The 23,138-nt window shown below is 40.1% G+C and overlaps 1 protein-coding gene across 4 annotated transcripts; it reads right to left on the bottom strand.

The window, feature by feature from the left end:
• Positions 1-3,931: 3,931 nt before the first annotated feature.
• On the bottom strand, positions 3,932-21,681 carry LOC118122065 (core histone macro-H2A.1). 4 transcript variants are annotated; one of them, XM_035178507.2, is made up of 9 exons: positions 21,477-21,681; positions 19,013-19,213; positions 18,658-18,764; positions 18,293-18,484; positions 17,607-17,711; positions 15,191-15,290; positions 11,085-11,174; positions 6,297-6,471; positions 3,932-5,547 (listed from the first exon to the last, which is right to left on the bottom strand). In XM_035178507.2, exons 2-9 carry the CDS (start codon positions 19,182-19,184, stop codon positions 5,382-5,384), a joined length of 1,107 nt encoding a protein of 368 aa, XP_035034398.1. In that variant the 5' UTR covers positions 19,185-19,213; positions 21,477-21,681; the 3' UTR covers positions 3,932-5,381. The 4 variants fall into 4 exon arrangements, with proteins under 4 accessions (XP_035034398.1, XP_035034401.1, XP_035034397.1 ...); XM_035178510.2 differs by lacking the exon at positions 15,191-15,290 and adding an exon at positions 13,764-13,854 and having other exon boundaries at positions 21,477-21,675; XM_035178506.2 differs by having other exon boundaries at positions 17,607-17,714; positions 21,477-21,674.
• Positions 21,682-23,138: the final 1,457 nt, after the last annotated feature.

Below are 23,138 nucleotides of genomic sequence, written 5' to 3'. Positions count from 1 at the left end.
AGGTGAAGAGAGATGTATTTTTTATTACAACTGAAGCTTCTCCTGAAAATCTCGTGAAACGTTCTGTTTTGTTTTCAGATGAGATGAGATTCACCCATGATGCCGCGCTGGCAGGCAGCTGAGAACATCAGGAAAGTGAAATATGAGAAACAGGAAGTGACGAGTGAATTTTTCAGCCAGAATGTTTCACACTCTGTCTCATTCTAGTTGCGTCAGGTCGATACGGAGCACACAGTTTTCCAAAATAACTGATTTGGGTCACATGAGGTCAGATCCTGATTTTTCTCTCGCACATGTGTAAATCCATCATTTGAGTCCTTGCAAATGATCAAATTTCTGCCTGCGATTTTGTGCTGGACCACATGAAACACGGCTCTGACCAACAAACAATCAAAAGCAACAGTTTGACCGTCGCTGAGAAGCACAAAAACACCAACCACGCTCACAAATACACTTCACAGAGGCTTTATTTCCTTCTCAACTTAAAAAACAGTTTCACCGCAGAGGGATTAGGAGCTTTTTATGAACTTATTCTAACATGAGCAGGATAGTCTGGTGCACAGGTTTTCTCAAAGCGAGGTCCTGGGGGGGTTTTAGGGGTCAACTTGGAGGTTAAAGGAGACATAAGCTGAGTCTTCATTCCACACAACATACAGATTCAGAGCATGTATGCGTGTTTGTACTGGAAAAATGAAAAGCAAAATGTAAATATCACTATTTTTGTAAAAACCTTTTGCTTTTTTGGGGGGGGTACATTCAATTTCCGAAGTTTTTTCAAAGTTGCACAATTTGCAAGACTTCTTGTTCATACCAAAAAGTGCTATATGTAGATTTATTGTGTACAAACTGCAAAGACTATAAAAATCAAACAGTGCATTAAATTTACTTACATTTGAACTAAAATAATCTGAAATATTTACTCATGGTGACTTCAAATGTTTAAAAGAAAGTTGTGTTTGCAATTGGGTGCAGATCCAAATGAAAATCTGGATCTAGTGAATTTAAATGTGATTCCGTAAGGGGACTGTTGGACCTTGGCAGAGATTCGCCCTCTAAGTGCTATTCTTATTCATTTGATGTTTTAATGGAGAATTGAGATACCGACATCCTGTACACTCTAATAAGATAAGCTCAGTGCTCTGTTGTGTTGCGTGGGACAGATTTATTATCCTATTTATGCTGCATTGTATTTTTTACCCACAGTGTGAGTGTTTAAGCTGCTTTGATTGGCCTCTCTTAAAAAACAGATTTATTTTTCTTAGAAATTTTTGTCACATTACAAAGAATTGACTAAAATAAAAAAGGCATCTGAAGTGTTATGCTAAATCCAGATGAGAAATGCTTTTGTACTAGATTTTAAAATGTCTTGATTGAAAAAGCCACTCTGTCAGTTTTTATTGACAGTTTCGTAAAATAACGAGAGTGATAAACTTCGCCTTTTCTTCGACCCACTTAATCCACTACTACAGGTCGTTCTTACACTTAGACTGGAAGAGCAAATGTCCGAGAGCAGTAGCAGTTTGACGCAGGCTGTTGTTGTTATCGGGCTCGGGTCAGGTCTCACAGGCATAAAGAACCTAGTATTACTTTCTTATTACGAACACACTGGAACGCCGGACAGATCTCTGATGACCAGCGCCTTACCCCGCGTCTCCTCTCCTCCTTGATCTTCCCCCACTGTTTGCTTTACTTTATTTTCTGTTTTTCCTCCCCCCCTCCCCCCTGTAACTTTTTCGTGCAAAGAATAAAATTTCATCTGCGCGGGCTCTGGGAAAGGCGGCCCTCGGATTGGCCCTTGCCCGTACAGATGCTTTGAATTTATGGGGCTTTTCTGCCCTGCGAGGAGAAGCGGAGAGGGATGGTGGGATGGATGATGGGATGGAGGGAAAGCAAATGGGAGAGGTGGAGGGCGGGTGTGGGGGGTGAAACCTGCCTGTATTTCCTGGGGATTAGGCGTCAGATGGGCGCCCTCAGAGGAGGTCTCAGGTCCCGGCCTCCCTGGATGGCTGGGAAACTGACCCCCCTCTGACTCCCCAGTACCCTGCCAGCATGTAGCCCCGGGCTGAGGCTGAGGCCGAGGCCGCGGCACTGTCTGATGACCAGGCGGGATCACTGCTGCCCAGACCTGCCGCACATACCCTCCATTTTAAACTCCACATTTGTTCTGCAGAGGATAAATTACATCTGTTGTTCTTTTTAGTTTTGGTCATTATTTCTATCAGTAATAATACTGAAATCAGGGGGGGAAAGGACGATAAGACAGGTTTTTTTGTAAAGTTGTTGGGTTATTCAAACTTATGTGTGAGAGAAAATGAAAAACAAGCCACTGGATTTACTGTTTGGATGATTACCAACATCTCAGGGGCAGTCACTTTTGGTTTTACCTCCAAAATTTTTTTTTTATTAATCTAAACCTACTACATTTGTCTATTTGATCATCTGACTTTTCATAGTGACGTTCCAACAACAACTTTGATGGGTTCAATATTACCAAGAGGAATACGTGATTGGCCAAAACTATGAAAAAGAGACTGAACAAAAAATAAATCGCACAACTTAAACTACTATAACCCCAACCTTAGATGATGATTTGCAAATATAGACACAGCGACTTAAACGAGACAATAACCGCATCTAAGCTACAAGGAAAAGTATTGCTTCAGTAATATACTCAGAAGCAAAATAAGCCTGTAGGGGGTTTTTTTGTCAATATTTGAAAGTCTTGCCTCATGTCATGAATAATACTCTCTGTTCTGTATGGTCTAAAAAAACACAGATTGGGCCTTTAAAGGCTGATAGTCATCAGTCTGTATTTGTCGTCAAAGAACTGCAACAATATGATGCTTTCATGAAGGTTCGTTCCTCCACATTTTCGATGCAGTTTACATATCAATAGCAGTTTTCTGAGAATTCACACGTCATTGGTGAATGTCTGCAAAAACAACTAATGTTTTGCTGATCTGTCACCGTAAGACTGAGAAGAAAATTACTCACCAAAGGAAACTTCCCCCATAAAGGCAACTTGAATAACTTGACTTCTTTAATAAGGCAGATATACGAACTTCATTTCAGAGCTTAATAAACAACATCTCTTGATTCATAGTTTTGATTTAAAGGCCTGAAACCTGTTTCAATTAACTCACCTCTTTTATCAGTGTAGATTTAACCCAAACAGGGCACTGTTTATTCTTGATAGACAAAGTTAGTGACGCACTCGTGAACACAGTGAAGGATTTAGCAGCTTAAGAGCCAGACATTTCTCTCAGGAGCTGGTGGAGACTAAAACGGAGCTAAAAGCCGAGTGAGTATTGGACGCAATCTTGTTCTGAGATGTTGTTTTTGTTTTTCTGGTTTAATTAAGAGACGTCTGGAGTTTGATTGCTTTTGATGCAACTATGTGCTGTTGAAAATAACACAGTCCTCCCAAACTAATAGTTTAAATGTCACATTAAGATCCATTAAGCCTTTCTTAACTTAAATCAGTCCTAAAGCCAAACGAATATAACAGAATAGATTTCTCTTCAGAAAGTCTTTGTTTTCTCGTTGTGAGACCCTTTGGGCCTCGTAGCTGCAGCAAAGAAAAAACACACGTCTAGAGCTGGAGGCTGAGTCACGATCCTGAGGCTTTGACTGTGGCTTTCAGTCAAATCAAATAAATGTAGCATGACATCCCTCCACCATTTCTTCTGAAAAGGCCTCAAATTGTGCTAAAACGGTGGAGATGGATTTCTCCTTGCATTGCACACACACACACACAAAAACACACACATTTGCATACACACTATTCTCTGAGAGACGAAGACATTTCTTAAAATGAATCTTTACTCTCACACGCGCTTATTTGATTTCGAGGCTCACAGTTCCTGGCAGCATCCTGAGGGTCTGTATGGAACAATACATGATCTCATAAACTCACAAGGAACAAAAACAATGTTTTTAAAGGTATTTTATTACCGGAGTGTGTACAGACCTTTTGTAGAATCAATTCTTTAGAAAGCATTTTACATTTTGTTTTGTTTTTTTCATAAGAAAGTTAGAACGTTGAAAAGTCCAAATGCAGCAGATCAGTCTGATTCCTTGTACACGTCCGTCATTCTCAATTCAAATCCAACTCAAATCGACCAGAGTCTGAGTGAAGAGGCCTGCTGCTGCACAGAAAATGGCTGAGGTGAAAAAAATCCAATTCTTGATTACAGGGTGCCACCTAGTGGCGGGTTGAGTTAAAGAGAATGAAACCGAAGCCAACAGATGAGCGAGCCTCTGGACTTGCATTAAAATGAGAACATTAGTTTTATGGCTTAACAAAGACAAAACACACAACAAAAACAATCTCTTACATTTTTTTTTCTTCAAATCACCTGTGCCTTTTAGAATCTGTGTGCAAATTAAAATAGAAAATAAAAATCTATGTTACAGTCCAATAATTTGCTATAACAGTTCACAAATACTCCATCTATATAAACACATAAGAACACACAATATAAACCAAGTGCCCTGCAAAAACCTCCATTCTCTTATTTGATATCATAGATTTTTACTGTAAATGAAAACAAACTAGTTTTCAGTTTACAGTATATTGATTGCACTGGTACCAGGAGTATATAATATATGAGTATTTACATTGCAATTAGTCTATTTTATTTTTATTTCAATTATGATTTTTTTTTGGAAAGTCAAGGTCTCTGCAGCACACTGAGAAGACATGTTTTGCCTGTGGAAACAAAAGGCAAAAAGAGGAATATGTGACACACAACACAAAAACAAAAACTCTTTCTATAATTCTGTTTATATGAGTCTCCTGAAGACCAAAGTAAAACAAACTGAACTTTTCTTTAGGCTTGACTTTTTCCAGTATACAGCACCAATAACAGAGATGTTCCAAAACGCAGAATTGACACCAGAAAATACACGTAATTAAGTGTTGTGTGTTTTTGAACTCGAGAGAACGAGAATAGCTGTCGTTATTATCTTTACTGCCATCACATGCATTAACCCGTATTCATCTGACTTCTCTGGAAGCCGTGTAATTGAGGTGTAGCTACCTCATAGCATATTTTTTTTTTATAATGAAAATGAAATCTTACAGTGAGCTTTCTCACTTGTTGAATCTGATTCGTGTGCCACTGTTAGTAATAAAAGGCTGGAGAATGAACAGTGCACTTTTACATTTAAATGCCAGTGGTGACAAGTAAATAAGAAATTTAGAACAAAATAGGAAAAATACGCACATAATGCAAAATCAAGTTCCCGGCCTTTAGAAAGATTCTTCTTTTTCTTCTTCTCTTCATATTAAACATATTACTAGTAAACACCTTCCTATTTCCTCGCAGGAAAAAACAGAGTGGGGGGGGGAATCGAGGAGGAGGACGCTCCAGATTCTTTTAGCTCGTCTCCAGTTTGGCCATTTCCTGCACGTAGATCCCGATGCTCTCGCTGTCAAACAGCACAAAGTAGACGGTCTTGATGGTGGAAGACATGGTGGACACGAAGTAGCTGGATATGGCCTTAAGGATCAGCTGGGCTGCCGTCTGCTTAGGGAAACCATTCCTGACAGAGAAGTACAAACACACTTAGTGAGCTGCAGTTTTAACTTGTCACTGTTATTGACTGGAATGTGACTTTGACATAATAGTTTGAATACGTACGACCGATGGCCTACTTTAATAGGGCCTGTTAAACCTGCTTATAAAGCACCTGTTTAACCTGCTTACTTCACAGGAAGAGATAAACGCCATTTCCCAAGCAAAAGGTGGAATCTATAAAAACAGATTTAGCGGGATAATGTGTGCACTTGTACGACAACCCATGTGCACAATCAATTTGGTGAGAGGGGAATTGTAGAATGTATACATGTACATTTACTATAATAAAAAATATTCTATAACTGAAATGTATTATAATTATTATTAAATGTTAAGGATTATCATCTTACCATGTTCACAATCTCTGTTTATGATATTTGCTATGTAACATTTGCTTATAAATGCAAAATACAGCTGAGGCTGATGTGTGATCATAAACCAAAGTATTGGACAAAAATGAATTTTGACCTGATGATGGCGCTAAATGAAAAGTCATGATCACCGAAATGATTTCAATTTATCCTGAGAAAACCACTTCCAGGTTTAGACTAAGAAAGATCGGCATCAACTAGTGATTTGCAGAATGTGTAACAGGCTGGTTGTTTATGAAGAAACAGCTTATTGTCAGTTATTACATTTTTTTATACTTGACAACTACATGGTTCATTACATGTCAGGTGAGCTTTTATCTGTGCTCATCTTTTGTTTTCCTACCTTCCACTACCGATGGAGGGGAAGGCCACAGACTTGAGTTTCTTCTCGTCGGCCAGAGCCAGGCAGTTCTTCACCGTCTTCTCCAGCAACTCCTCACACTTGTCGGAGCCCCAGCCTGGACTGTTGCAGTGAATGACGTACTTCGCAGGAAGGCCAAAGCCGCCGGACAACACAGCTGAGGGACGGAGAGAAGAGAGGTTGGAGAACGGTTAGAGAGCTGAGAAGGGAAGACGGACACCATGCAGAGAAAGAGGAGTCAAAAATGTGAGTGCAAATATTTCGACATAACAGCAACGCATGTAAAATTGCATGTTTGAAAATAAGAACATGTTTAGTGTTTGTTATGAAACTAATTTGGTTTGTGATTGTGAACTATTACTTTTCCTTTTTGATTTATCAATTATTATTTAGTCTATAAAACGTCAAGAAACAGTGAACAACGTCACATCGCAATTTCCCAGAATCCAAGGTGACATCTCCAGACTTGTTTGAGAAAATGTCCAGAAGCAAAAGAAATTCACATTGCAATGATATAATGTATGAAAAGCAGCACATCCTCATTATTAATAATAAGCGAGTCACATTTTTGGCAAAAACCTGAAATTTTAGGTAAATGGAATGATTGAATCTATGATACGATATAAAATGATTAATCTATGAATCCCATCAGTCTTAAAATACATTAGTCATCAAATGTCCACGGTCAGTAAGTTATATTTTATATATTGTACAACATCACTATATAAAAGAGAAGAAACTGGATGAGATTCATCTATTAGACCAAAAAGAGGCAGGAAACAGGAGAAATGTGGCATCATTTGTGGAATTCACCTGCAAACTACACAGTTTGTGAAATCAGTATCTTAAATATACATTTTTACGACTTGTTTCTGATGCAACAGCATCACATTTAACAAAATTGTTGTCTGACCTGGCCTGCTGCTGGATTTTCACGTGTCCGACCATCATTTACTGTAAAAATCAGCAACAGTAACGAGTTGTGTCACAACTGAAAGCCTAAAAGTTGAGTTTGAAGCCCTGGGATGCTGCTCTGTGGAAAATGTATGCAGAAAATCTCCTCAAGCTTAAAATGGTTTGACCGAGGTATTACAGCGAGGTGGGCTGCAGAAATCTCTTCTCCAGACAGGATGAGAGGAGAGAAGAAAAGGAGGAACAGTGAAGACAAGGAGAGGACAAAAGAAAGAGAAGACGAGAACAGTCTGTTTTCTGGAGTTGAAACATTTTAGTGTAGTCCTTCATCAAACTGGCGACTGTAGACAGAGTAATTCAGCCAAAGCCCCCTGGCGCTGTGAAGTGAGAAAAGTCTCCAGACAGAGTTTATTAGTCCACAGTGAACGCAGCACTGGACTGGAGTCAAATCAGAGGACGAGCTGGTTTCCAGATGGAACACAGAGAGCATGGAGAGACTTCACACAGCAGGGCGAGACCCAGGGGGGAGGAAAGGTCTGTGATGAGGAGGATGATGATGATGATGATAATGATTACGGTTTAGAGGAGCGTTTGCAAAGTTCAACGTTGTTTTATGGTTTGGGTCGGTGGAACGGTTGGGTACGGCCCCTCTGGAGATCACCTGTCAATCAAACCTTTCTGTTGATGAAGTTTAAACAGCTCTTTTCTGTCAATTAAGCCTCTTGGATGTAGAAGCTTATGAATATGACCAACTTTTTCAAAAGAAAGAAGACACCATTTCCCCATACAAAAACTAAACCTTGCAGCAGCAACAAAACATTATTACTGTACGTCTCTCAACAGTGTTGTGGTTGTACCTGACAGGGAGATGGAAAACTATAATATTGTTAGAAAAATAAAGAATACTAAAATAGATCCCAGTAGAGCACATACTTCCTCCAAGGCCCAACAGTCCCCTTATTAAACCACATTTAAATTCACTACATTTTTATTTGGCTTTGCAGCAAATTGCAAACACCCCATCACAAAATGTGATAAAGAAGAAGTTCCTGGATCCACACCAAAATTAACTGTGTTCAGCAAATACAGCTGAGAAATAACTTTTCTGAATAAAAAAAAAATCTGTACTGTAAAGTTCTGTTTATTTTCCAACTCAACTTGCAGAGTAAATCTGCACAGAGATTTCATGTCAAACTTACTTTTGGCTAATTTCCCACCACTGATCAGGGATCACTGAGTCTCAAATGAAGGAAACAATTGGCGTATAGCTTCAACTGTGTTGCATCATTCATTGTTATGTGACCATTTGCTGCCTAATGAGAAGAAAATCTGACAGAGATTTAATCTTTATCATTTTAACCACAAATAAAACAAGAAGTCAATACGCCACAAGCTGGTAGTACAGAGACAGCAGATCACATCTTAAATTCTGCTTCTGCATGAATAACTCTGGTCCCTGTCTGGCTTTGAAACTGAGAAGTTTGCGCACAAAAATCCAGATGCATAAATACTTTACATCTTGAAGAACTTTTTTTTTTTCACGGCTGCATGGTCACAGTGACCGTTTGGCTGATCCAGTTCCCCAGAAATCACAGGCAGGCTCTGCAGGCTCTGCTGGCTCGGTGTTCAGTCCCCTGGTAATCTATTTATGAGCTGCACGCAGAGACTGGGATTAGGACGCTGAGCTAACTTGGCTGGATGTGAGAGAGGGCAGCAGTGAAGGTGGGGAGTGTTTGAAAACGCGAGAGTGTGTGATGAATAATGACAGAGGCAGATGGAGAAAGAGTAAGAGAAGGATGAAGAGAACAAGTGGAGACAAATGGGCTGGAGCATAAAATAATCTGGGCTCAAACAATATGGCTCTCTGAAGACTAATGTCTGTAAATTTACACTCAGGTCACAGAGAAGATTACAGACCAGTACTAAATATCTTTGATCAGTTTCATGACAGAAATATCCAAGCATTGACTTCTTTACTAAATTTAGTTTCTGGCATATAAGAAGCAGTTCTCGGTCCTGCAGAAGGTCAAAGATAAAGTTCAGCAACATTTAGGGTTTGATTTTTAATGATCTGAGCAGATGGTCCAAATCCACTGTGCAGCACTGCCAGGCACATGGTTCAGAGGGGTGGTGCTTAGTCTCTCAGGGCGCTTTCACACCTTCCTTCTTTGGTCCCAAACTTCTGACTTTTCAGTTTATTTCGAACCAATATAACAGGTGTGAGAGGGGCCTTAGACCCCGGTCCAGATCACAGGACCAACATTTTGTGCAATTTAAAGAGGTGGTCTCATTCTAGATCAGACTGAGGCATGGTTCGAATTGTTTGCAGTGAGAAAACTACCAGACTTTCGGACCAATAGCCAAAGAAGTTGAGACAGCATTAAACAGTAGAAGAAGAAAATAAGCGGAAGCTGCTCACATGATCGCTCGTCTTTGCCTCCAACGATATAATGTTTGAAGTCAAGGAAACTAATTTTGCTGGTAGTAATAACATAATGTTATTACAATGGCAACGATATTAATGAAGTGAAATGGTTCATTCAATTTCTCTGGTCAAATAGAGAGACTACTTTTTATTTTAAAATAGCAGTGCTCCCAGAATGCACCTGACCACACCAAATTTTTAGACCAACATGTCCATGGGTTCTCAGATGACACCACTGCATTTGCTATTTAAATAACTTGGACACTGAACAGGAAGTTCTGAACTGTGTCGCTCTGAAACAAAGACATTTGCATTGTGCTCTGAGCTACTTTGCACTAGATGCAAGATAAAGCTTTAGGCTTCGGAACAATAATGAATAAGTGTGTGAAATCTTTGTGTCCACAACCAAATGGTTGATTGCTCAATGTGCTGGATTTGCTGTATGTTCAAGCAGTTGGTGTGTGTGTGTGTGTGTGTGTGTGTGTGTGTGTGTGTGTGTGTGTGTGTGTGTGTGTGTGTGTGTGTGTGTGTGTGTGTGTGTGTATGTATAGAGGGTTACTGACATCACTGTCAGAGGAGCTGGGTGTGGTGCCTGAGTGAATCAATATGGACTCTCCAGCCCCTTCAGTGGTGACATTGGAGGAAAGTCAGTGTTGCCGACTGCTGAGGCAGATTGCGAAATAGAAAAAAAGGTTCTGAACGTGGTATATTTTTCTCAAGTGGATACGAAAGTTTAGAAAGACAAGCAGAAACAAATAGGCCAAGCTTCTACTCTTGTTATAAAACAAAGTTTCAAATTATCGATGGCGTCTAAAAAAAACAAAAACATACTGGAACAAATCTAAATATGTTCTAACAGCAGGTAGTTGTCACCCACACCCTGAAACTTAAAGTCTCACAAACCTGTTCATCGTCTGTCATACAAATACCGAGCATGTCACATCATTGTGAGTTTAAATTTAGAACATAATTTGTCAAAATCAGGCCTATTGTTGCTTTAGCTAAAGCCAAACCTACATAACCAACAGTAGGTACCTGTTCAATATGGGCTGGTAACATAAGGATATAATCTGCTTGAATTTTATAATGTATAAATTAAGCCCTGCAACGATTAACAATCAATTGGTATTTTGATGATTGACAAATTTTTTCAGTGATATGCCAGGCAAAAAATGCCAAATAATTGCAGGTTTCAGCTTCTCAAACGTTAGGGTTTGATGCTTTATTTTATATATGACAGTAACATTTGTATATTATGGACAATTGTACGTTGCAGCCCTAAAGGTCATGATAGCAGAGCCATACCGAAATAAAGGTCGATTTATAACCAGATTCCAAACCAGAACTTCAAGAAACGTTTGTCAAAAATGCTTTTTGTATAATAAAAATCTTTGCCACCCGCTTTGCTGATTTTGTCTGCTTTGTGCACTTACCCCCAGCCACCTCCAGATTGCCATTTTTCTTCTTCAGCTCCTGCACAGCATCAGTGAACTCCTTCCCTCCCTTCTTCTCCAGAGCACAGCCTGTGAGGGGAGACAGGACTGAGGTGAAAACATCCTCATGTATCACTGACAGACAGACAGATGCACAGCAGGGAAACTGCAGAGGTGATGTCATGCACACAGACAGACACACAGACAGACAGGCAAGAAAGCAGACATGGAGACAGACAGACAGACAGGTAGTCAGGCAGACAACAATGCTGTCAATCATCTCATCTGGCCTCTCTCTCAGTCTCTGAGCTCAACACCTCTCGTGCAACACGTTGAGATTCTGTTCTTGTATTTGAGAGACTCAGGAAACATCTCATAAAGTGCTGCTATTTTCCAAATGACTCATTGTGAGTTAGTTAAATGAATGTATTAAAGCAACAATCTCTAATTACTTCCCTATGTCCTCACATACCAGCTTGTTAACAGTGGACTCAGGGTATTTTCTTCCAGTCTCAAACTAGAGAATATAGAGTAAAGGGGAGAGGATGGTGCAGATCTTGGTATCAATGAGAATATAAAACCTCTGTTCACCTTGGTTGCTCACATATTTCAAGTATATCAGTCCAGGAATCAATTTAGGTGAATGATGTTACGAGCCCCCTGGGGAAGCTAATTCGGCCGTTTCTTTCCTCCTTATTTTGATAGAAGTTGTTCCACGTGAGTCAGTAACTCTATTCGAAATTTACTCAGAGCTAAAGAGAGAAGCCACAAAGGAAACTAAAGAGGAGAGAGGTGATTCAAGTCCACAAGAGCCAGAGGAATGAATGCTCTGGCTGACATATTATAAAAAAAACAGGCAGGGGAGAAAAACATGATAAAGTTAATGTCAGCCTTTTAAAGAAAAGTTAGAGGTTAAAGCTCTACGAGCAAGCAGAAGTTCAACAGCTCATTCTATAGTTATTAATGGTTTGATGGGCAAATCTTCATTAATCTGTTCATTTGAATGACCAGTGATCACCCCTCAGGAGTTTGGATGTGATCTCGGGATCAAACACTTTCTGGAGTTTCTAAGCAGCTGGACTAGCAGCACAGTCAAGGGGACGGAGGTCACAGGAAATGAAGTGAGTCCCAGATTGTCCACATTTCAGTTAAGTGGGTAAAAGGCACAACAAGCAGCAGCTCAGGGTTAGGATGACAGAAATAAACAGCTAGTCGTATGGATTACATGAAGCAATCAGCAACTGCTCTGCGTAGATTCTATTTCTCCTTCTGCCTCTTCTATTTGACAAACAGTGCTGGATATTTAATGATTACGATATTTAATGATCATTATTGATTTAACGATAACATATTTTCTTTAGGGGCATTCGTTTTTTAAGCTGAGGCACCAGTGTATTGTCACTGGGTAGAGTACAACAGCAACACATGGGCCACCCATGTTTCAGGGCTTTATCTCTGCTCATAGACCTTTTACGGGCTGGAGATGTGGTTTATGTTTGTATGACGTGAAATGTGCTGCAGTCTGGTTAATACATTTGGGAAAGTTGTAAAAATTGTGTAAAAGCTAATGCATGACGGCCGGTCTCACGAAGCAGGATTACTGGATTAGAGTAATTGGGTGATCGGACCACAGACTAATTATAAAGATGGATGACATGACAGGTCATAAAACCCACCTCCTCCATGTAAGTGGATGGGACATGGTAAGTTCTGGTAAGTTTGATTTGTGATTAGTTATTTGATGCTATAAAAAAAAGATATGATTGACAGCTGAGACTGATCGTGCATGTGTAACAGTAGAACCTAGATACCGTGGCTACAGACCACGATCACTAGTTAGCAAACTTTGGCTCCAAACAATGTCAAAAGTGCAAGATGGCATCACACGTATATTTTGGCTACATTTTTGTATAACACGAGGAAGTGCAGACATGTCATCCATCTTTATATACAGTCTATGGATCAGACCAAAACCACAAATAATGCAGATGTCTGCTTCAAAAATTAGACCCCAGTTATAAGCAGGAATTGTTTTGATAATGCTTAATTTTCTGTCCATAAAAATATTGGAAATTCAGCCATCTGAGAAAACAGTTTTCAGCCGTCCACCATTCAATAGCCTTTTTTAATGTTGTAAGCTAGATTATTAAAATTATCCTTTTCACAATGATCACATTTAGTTTTTTCTTGTGCATGTCAGGTTCATAGAAAACACAGCAGAGCTATTTGGCTGCAGACTTTCAAATGGTTGAAAATTGAGTTTCCCAGAGGCACCTCGTTGCATAAATAAAACATTGCCTGCCGGCACGCTTCAAAGATCTGCAAGTTCATTTTCACTCGTGATACAGAATAATTCTTTCAGTCAATGTTTCAGCAAATCACATAATTACATCAGTGAAGCATTTTCAGTAGGAGCATAAGGGCACTGGGTTGTGGATTAAAAGGTCGTCTTCAGAGCAGAGCTCAGGATAAATAACCTCCTACAATGCAGAATAAAAACTGTGCTGCTGCTGTTTGTCCAGAGACTGAGATGAAGACTATCTGGAAAATGCAGAAAGAAAGAAAGAAAGAAAGAGAAAGAGAAAGACAAAGAGAGAGAGAGAGAGAGGGAGGGGGGAGAGGGAGAGGGAGACAGCAGACAGGCAGTCATGGTCTCGGTGGTGTCAATAGTTCCTTTACCTACTTCACCACCTGTATAGATGGAGGAGTTGGTCGGGTGAACGACAGCGTCGCTATCCACGATGGAAATGTCGGCTTGGACAACTTGCAACTACAGACAACGACGACGACAAACAACAGGCAAACAACACAGTGGTAAAAACACAGTGAGTGATCCAGAGCAAAACGATGGGACAGACAGTAAGAAAAAAAAGAAGGAAGAAGAAAAGACACAAAAGGTGAGCGTGCTCCTTCTCCTGAGGATATGACAGGAAACAAGGAGGCCACTGTGGACACGGTGGGTCACGTTATACAACTAGGAAGCAGGATTCACATTTAGTCAGATTCACTTCAAAAACTGAATAAATTAGCCTAAATGTGTTGTTCATACTTACACACACACGCATCTAGATTCAAGAGCGTATTTTAAAATATTCAAATTAAATTTTTGTAGTTTTAAACTGAGGACATAAAGAACGTAAATATTGTTTTAATCAGTTTTCTGACTAATTGTGTCGTCCCGATTTCTTGGCTCATTAAACTGAGCATAAGTTGTCACAGTCCAGGCGAACAACCTCACAGCCAGGCGGCAGCAACGTGCAGCAGTTTTTCTTCTGTAAATTGGAGCCGTTTTTCAGTTCAAGAATGTTTCTGAAATTAGTGATTATTAAAAATTCCAAAAGGCCTGGCAGCCGTCTGAAAGGAGGACTACCTGGAATGAACCGCAACACATCAACACACAGAAGAGCAAGCAGAACCACCGCTCACAGGAGCTCTGATAAAAACCCTTGAATATCCCCATTATTCTATATTTTACTTGATTTCCATTGATATGTGGAAAAGGGAATATAGGAAATCAGTCTTTTGACTCTTCACTTTAAGCCAAACAGCTGAGTTAATTACTTGAGGTTAGAGGGGATCGAAGATAAGTCTTGATTCACACTGTGAACAACACAGACATCGTGTCCGTTTACTTCCTGCAGAGCTGACTAACAAGGATTTTTATTTCAAACTAACACTGCACAGACAATAAGTTTGGAGAATGGCTTTGTTTTTTATTGGAGTTTAATTTATTGCCCAAGTGATTTTGTGATTTCTGCATTTTATTCAGACCTTTAACTGCTTTTTAAATAGTCAGAATAAATTCATAAAGTCCTAATGAGTTGGAGAAAAGTCAGACATATCGTTGATTCCATCAGTATCTCTTCCACTGACATAACTGAGAACTACAACAACCGAGTTGTCAACAGTGTGAATGAAGAAATCTGGAGGAGAGTGTTTCTTCTAGCCAGTGAACCAGCCTCAAATGTTATTTTGGGAATTGTTCATTAATTCTCGGAGGATTTCACAGTTGTGAAGTTTTGGAGATTCAAGGATTTTTAATATCGAACCCCTTCTAGGGCCAGAGAGGGTGTGGGGTTGGGGGTTTGGACTTGGGGGAAGCTCACCTAGATCATCTTTAAGTTCAAGCTCAGCATTGGTGGGGTTGATGACCCCCTCCACGTCAAAGCCAGCCAAGTTGCTGACCTCGCTGTGGATAAGGTTGAGCTGCGGAGCGGGAGGCACGAGGGGTGGAGTGAGGATGGGACATGCCGGGGAGGAGGGAGAGCGAGAGGGAAGAGGGGAGGAAGCAAAGCCATTAAAACCCAGATTCACACCGCAGATTGGGACACCTTGACTTTTTGATGAATAACAAAACCGGACCAAACGTATCTGAAAGCTTAAGACGAGTGAGTATACCTTATATTTGTGTGCACTAATGTGTGCAAATTATTGTACATGTTTTATATAGTACTACTGCAGGAGTGGCTCTGTGTGGTTTTTGTACATGTTCATATTTATTTTACAGCTTTTAGTTTTAGTGTTTTGGAGTACAACAGGAGTGACGAAAAGGATATACTGTTACACATTCACTAATCCTGCTATAAAATATGAGCCATCTGGTTGAAATCCAATTATCAGCATTTAGTAGCCTGAAGCTCTGCCCTGTTTTTTCTGAATTAACAAGCTCAGAATCCTGGTACCAAAAGTCCTGAGGTGCCAGAGCAAAGCTGTTGTTTCCAACAGTTTGATGTAAAATTACTTTGCAATGTGAAACTATGAAGAAAACTCTTTTTTGTTTGTTTATGACCTACTCCCACCCACAGTTTCTGTTTTGAGGCTGGTTGTTTTACTGAGGTAGAGACAGGAATGGTAAGTTTTCAACATCTGTCTGTAGACTTGGCAAAGAGAAAATATAGAGAAACTAAAAAGTCAAAAAGTCAAGGTATCCCTGTAAATATTAAGAATTTAACATCCTGTTAGCACAAAGGTTCATTAGTCGTACAAGATATTTTTGCCCACAAGGATTTACAGTTAAGACTTGATTAGAAAGACCAAGATCATCCCAGAGAAATGTCGTGACAAGGAATGTAATGATGACAGAAAAGCGTGAAACTGAATAATACACCAAGGGAAATGCTTGAGCAGGAAAAGTGCAGTTAAAATAAATTAATTCTACAATAGGCAAAGAAACATACTTCCTATTCATGCATTTATTATCTTAATCAGTGGGAGGTGAACTGCATTTTTGATTAATTATCATCATTTTTCTAATGATAAGGTCGAATAATGAAAGCAGGCAAACACTGCTGCTGCTCACGTCTATGCTCACTTTCAATTACTGCAGGTTCTATTTCAAATCATGTGATGTTTCCCACTGTTTCTAGTTAACATACTGTATTTATTATCAAGGAAGGCAACCAAATCAGTGTTGTGGTTTTTTTCACTGCTACTTTCAGTTTTACTGCAAGAATCAGAAACAAGGAATTACTGTCATTCTGCTTTAAAAAATTAAATCTGTAGTAATAGGAAGGAACCAGTTCCTCATTAACCACCTGTTAAATGTTTGTGTTGTTACATCAGGTTGCATTAATTACTAATAAATAAAATATCAGAATCAATATATGCATGGTACAGCAAAGTATGCAGTTAGATCAGCAGAAGTTGAAATCAACCCTGAGCTGAAATATTGAGATAGATAAATAGAGTTTCTACAGATTAAGATCCTGAAAGTCCATCTCTCTATCCTGTCCTGTTCCACACAAAATCATCCTTCATTCTCATGTTGTGTTACACAACCCACAAGCTTTTGCAAGATTGTGCGTTTGAGCACAGACAGAGCATGAATTATACATCTTTATCACACAGATAAAAAAATAAAATAAAACTCATGGTTGCTACTATTACAGTTAGTGCAGTGAAGCATTAAAAGCCCTTATGAAGTTAGGAAGCACATTTATTCAAAAGTATTTTACATTAAACATATTTATTTCTGAGAAAAAACAGGTGATTAATGGAGAAAACATTTTCATGTAATCTTTGATCTCTTTCTTTTATCAATCTGGATCAGTTGTGAAGAGGAAGTGATGACAATAGACTAAATAAAAACATGTGGATGTATTAAGAGGTCAGATAAAACTGTTTGATGTCTTCACAGCGCTTGTTTTATTTCTTTTCTGTCAGATTCTTAAAGACTAAAGAAGAATAAATTCATCCATGCATAGATAATTTGTTGATAATATAGAATGAGATTTACAATTTTCTCCAAAACCGAGAGACAAATGTGCACGACAGAAAAGGCAAACAACTGTGGCCTTTTTCCTTTGACTTCTTAAATATGTTGTCATGTTTTTAACCAACTGAAAGAGAATCAGAATCAGTTAACAGCAAATATACAAAGTCTTATTTTAGCCTGACATTACTTCATTTTCTTCGCTTCACCCCAAACAAAGGTCATTCAACACACACTAAACTGTAGTTTAAAATATAATCTGCATCAACCTGTTTGGAGCTAGCGTTTATCTAAGTTGACAGAAAACTGACCTTTTGTCCCAGGAAGAGGCTCTTAGTGGAGAGCACGGTGAAGCTGTCGCCTGGAGATCCCTCTGTGGTGCTGTCTGCAGACGCCGCCTTGCTCACCTCGCCCGGCTTCTGATGACGACACGGACGACACCAAGTGAGACTTTATTTCTCTCTATATCAATATTGTCCTTCTTTTGTTCCCCTCTCCATGGAGAGCTCTGGGGTTAGGATCAGCCAATTAATGGTTTCTTGTGAAAAATTTGAAACTTGCAGACAACAGCCCCAGATCAAAGCCAAATAGGAAATCTATCGACAGTTGCCAATCGATGTGTGAACTCTTCAAAGACATGATTTGAGAGGTTAGCTGACACGTAGCCTCTTTGGATGCTAACCATTCTAGACGATTCAGCAACTACTAAGAGCAGACCAAACATACTATAGTCGGGGGGTTTCCCCTGGTGAAAGATCGTTTAGTGTGTATGACCCTGTCCCCAGTCAGTCGTCTAGTGTGAACGGTTGCAAGAGTCCTGATTGCAAATCATGTAGTGTGAACTGCAACGACTTTGAAAGTCATGTTAACTCATGGAATAAGCAGCCAATGAAATACTTAATCTCAGATATAACACAACACACTTTTCGACTTCCTGAGTTGACCTGTAACCTAATTGTGTTTATCAGCCCAACGGTCTGTTCACACAAAGCCCTACCTTAGCTTTTCTTCCTCCCTTTTTCCCGCTCAGTTTCTTAGCAGCTGATTTCTTGACAGTCTTGGGTTTCTTCTCAGGAGGGGGTGCAACGGGAGTCTCAAGTTTGCCCTTTGCGCCTCTCTTCTTGGCCAGCAGTTCTGGATGGATGTTGGGCAGGACTCCTCCTGCTGCAATGGTCACACCTTTCAGCAACTGAAACAAAACGACAAAACAGACAACTTGAAATCACTTAGCGCACTGGTAGGAAATCAGCCTGAATATGTGCTGTATGCACTGGAAAAAAAATTTACTAAATATTCTTCTGTAAATGAGAGATGGAATGGAAACAACACTGGTGTTTTTAAAATCAACTGAACAGAACTGACCTGGTTGAGCTCCTCATCATTGGCGATGGCCAGCAGGATGTGTCGTGGCGTGACGCGACCCTTCTTGTTGTCTCTGGCTGCATTTCCTGCCAACTCCAGGATCTCGGCTACAAGAGTAAACACAAATCATCAGAGGACTTCATCAATAATTAATGAAGAGCAAGAGTAGTTTAGAAAAGCATGTCTCCGAACATTTACTTGAACCTGATTAATAATGAAAAACTGACGTTCAGTTGGTCCTTATGAATGTAACTGTAAACGTAAATGTAGCTGCCATTCCAAGATTTAGAAAAAATGCTAGAAGACATTTCTAACATTACCTCCCCATTCTCTCCTCTCCAAAGATAAAACTCACCAGTAAGATACTCCAGTACAGCAGCCAGGTAGACTGGCGCTCCCACCCCTATGCGATATTTCGGCAGGCCTCTCTTTATGTAACGCAGCATGCGGCCCACAGGGAATATGACCCCTGCCTTACTGGACCGCGACGTCTTGGTCGACTTCTTCTTTCCTCCTCGGCTGGACATGATGCTGAGACGGCTACCAGTGTCAGGCTCTGCAAGGACACATTAACAAGGGAACATTAACTAATCGGAATAATACTTTCTTCCTATGGTGAAACAAACACTTGACTCACTATGGAGGAATAGAGAAAAAAAATAAAACAATTTAAAAGCTGAAATTAAAATTGCCTCAGTGAGATTCTCCTCCACAGGAAGTGATGAATCAAAACAAAAGAGTAAAATAAACAAACTATCTCCCACAACACAGTTTAACAGAGAAATGGAACAGAGAGATGTTGTTTTCCTACTGATCACTCATCTCACAGTGACTGGATGCAAATCACTTAATCGCTTGAAAACATAACCACTAACTAGTTTTTACATTCATTATGTATGAATGAAAACACTTATAGGTTATATTCCTGACAGTATGACATCTGCTTTTTTTTTCTAGCTGTAAGATGACAATACATTTTAAAACAATCTTTAGTTTTTGAAGGTTAGAGACGTTTTGACACCTAAAAACTGATAAGTCTGTTTTACACCCAGCTCCACACCCATGTTACACTTGTTAATAAAATCATTACTGTCAGCATACAGAATATGGAAATATACAACTTAATTTATGTTCATTTTATCTTTATTAATCATAAACTTATATGGTTAGTTCTCAACTTTGATACCCTTAATGACAACTAAATCCCTTGATGAATGAATGTCACTTTTAAACATTACTTTAACAGATTTAAATATGTTCTAATACACACTTTGGCTTAGAAGTCCCTGGTTAATATCTATCAGTGTAAATCAATGTTCCGGCGACTGGGTCCTTCCTCCTGGTTTTATATAGTCAGAGATTTCTCTATCGACTCATAAATGAAAATTGCCTGTATAACCTCTGGTAACAGCCATAAATTCCTTCATAGAAATAAGCCACAAGGCACGATAGACAAAAAATATGTGTATCAAACATACGGCTGTGTGTTATGGTCAAAAAATGTATCAAGTTAAAAGTTTTTATGTCAGCTGATATCAACAGTTATCACAATAAATATAAAGAGAATGACAGACACTTGATAAACAGTGAAACATTTTTACAAATCTGATGTGTTCAATTATGTGTTACACCTCCTCACTGTGCTTACACAAGGTATGAGCATTATGCCGATACGTATATTGGACTTTTGAAAACAGAAAATAACTGAAAAAGATATTGTGATAATTACAGATATCGTTTTATTGCCCAGCACTAATAGAAATAACCCTCAAGGCATTATGGAAACAAAATTATTCTAATCACACAAAAGAAGAAAGTCATTAACTATCCCAAATACTCAATAAACTCAAAATAATGTATTCAGAACAGGGATTCATTTGGCACGTTGGTGGATAATTAAACCAGAATGAGGTTTTTAGTGTGTTTTGTTGAGATGACCCTGAGGCCAAAGTGCAGTCTCCATGTAATCCAAGCAAAACAAGGATTATAATTATTATAATATCATTTTAATATTATAATCTATGTAAATAAGAGCTAGCATTCTTTCTCACAGGTATTTTACTAAAGACATTTTCCGTGAATGGAGAAGAAATGGTCCTTCATCTAAATAAAATATGCATAGGATTATAATTTTGGGGTTTAAACTACAATAATAAATATGATGTTCCAAATGAATCATATGTCATTGAAATTATGTTTTTGTATTGTAGCAGCTGCAGATATCAATTAGCGGTGTGTTGCTGACCCAGTCAATCAGACACAGGCCAGATACACACACATCAACACAACGTCAAACACTAACGGAGCCAGTTTAATATTAACACAATCACATCGTGTCCTCTGGAACATCTGCAGCCGCTGTCCTCTCCTCCTGCCCGGCCAGGTGCAGGTGGGCTCCGCCGCACCGACACACCGGACATTTGTTTCCGCTGATAGGGCAGCGATTTCCGCATGTTAACAACCCGCCGGACGCCTCGCACCGGCGGCTGTGTTAGAACCACACACCCGGAGACTCGACCTACGGGTAAAACCGAGCTGCCCGACGACATGAGGACATTTTCCCGTTGAGGTCAGCGGGGCTTTCGGCTCGAAACACGCCCGGCACAGCGGAGCCGAGGCGGCTGCTCCCGCTCCGCCTCCTCCCCTCCTTGTTTGTCGGCTCTAGCAGCGGCGGCAGCCTCGGTCTCTCTCGGCCTTTAAGCCGGAGAAACGCGACATGGCAGCGGGCACGGTTCGGTTCGGTGAACGCGGAGCGGCTCCACCGACGAGGAGCGGCCGACCTCGGTGTGACAACCTCCCCCCACCCGTGGTATACTTACAGAAACAGGGCTCGGCGGTAAATGTCTCTCCGCTCGTCCGGGAACAAGCCTGGGCAGTGTCCTCGACTCCCACAATCCACAGCGAATCCACCGAAATATCGCAGCGAGCCAGCAGCGCTGCCCGCGGAGCGACGAGAGCTGAGGATCCGCGGCTGAGCTGATCTTTAACCCCTTCCACCGTGACTCGGTCCGGGAGAACACGTGGTGCGGCCGCGGACGGACTGTTTCCAGAGCAGATCGATGGAAACCATCACAGACCAGTGTCCCCGCGTTTATTTTAATTACAGATTATTCACCCAAACCAGGAACCTTACACCAGGGGCGTCACTACAAAATCTGGCCACCCTTTCCCCAAACCCCAAAACTGAGTTGGAAGGGGAGCACACAAACTTATATGAATATGGGTTAATACATGTACAGATAAAAATGATCGGAAGAATGGAGTCTCTTCAGAGGTGGAAATTGGCACTTTTTTTATTTTGAAATGATATTCGAGACATTCCCGTAGGCTGTAATCGGTGAAAACATCTCACTCAGACTCACCGTTGGGATGGGTTGTGCTTGGTTTGTTTTCTCTCTGGCTCGATCGGGTTCAGACAGAAAATTATAGTTTACTATGCAAAGTACTGTACAAAGTCTATGAAATGATTAAACATTTGTCCAAAAGGTGCTCAGGGGCACAGCTGCTATTTAACCTGCCAGACACGTGCCCAAGTCTGGTCATTGAATAGCTGACCTGAGCTTGTTTTTTTTTTATTCAATTCAAATGAGATAGAGAGCAAAGATTAAGAGTCATCGGCCGACTGTTCCAAGAACTGTTGTCAATAGCTGCATATTTGGAAACAGTGGTAAGAGTTAGTCTTATGCTTCATCAGCTCAGTTTCAGAGGTCAACAGGATTTAATCAGTTTGTCATATTGGGACTGAGATTGATTTACATGTCACCTTTGCAGCTTGACCAGTCAGATCTGAACCTGGCCCCAGTGGTACCACTTTGCAGGAGGCATAGACTCCGTTCACAAAGTGGGCCCAACTGGCCCGAATCAGATTCTCAGGCCTGCAGTGTGAACGTAGCTATATTGTCTGGGTTTTTCTCTCCCATTCAGTCAGTTACGGTGATAACCAAGTGTAAGATTCATCACTATGTTCCTGTGCTTGAAAGTGGACCAAAGTAGGAAATTCAATACCGCCTCAAACTCATTTCTTCAAATCAACACTTCCTAAGTTCCTGGTTTAGTGTTTCTCCTTCTGAAAAGTATTTTTGCTGCTGACTGTGCTTTACTGACTTCTGTGTTTGAAGAGACGCTTAGAAAAGCACACGTTTATAGCAATAACATCAACTAATGCTCTGTTCTGTTTAAGTCTGCAGCTAAATGGAGTGAAGCCATATTACTCACACATGTGGCTGCCATTCGTACTGTGATGTGTCGAAATCACCTATGAGATGAAGGAAGTAATGCTACTAACAGATTTCTTGACCTTCTGCACACAAGTACTGTTGAGCAAATACTATTAAATTCGCATAAAAGGGCAGTAGATGTTATGTTCCACTGGAAAACTGAATAGGAGAATCTGAAGAAGCAAATCTGTGGTGGAATATGTTCAAGTAAGCAAAGGGTGAGCTCGACAGACAGTCATTCAAAGAATACACTATACTAATAAT

Source organism: Hippoglossus stenolepis, chromosome 15, assembly GCF_022539355.2.
Source record: "Hippoglossus stenolepis isolate QCI-W04-F060 chromosome 15, HSTE1.2, whole genome shotgun sequence".
NCBI classification, from domain to species: domain Eukaryota; kingdom Metazoa; phylum Chordata; class Actinopteri; order Pleuronectiformes; family Pleuronectidae; genus Hippoglossus; species Hippoglossus stenolepis.
This window is presented reverse-complemented; position numbering and strand designations above follow the sequence as displayed.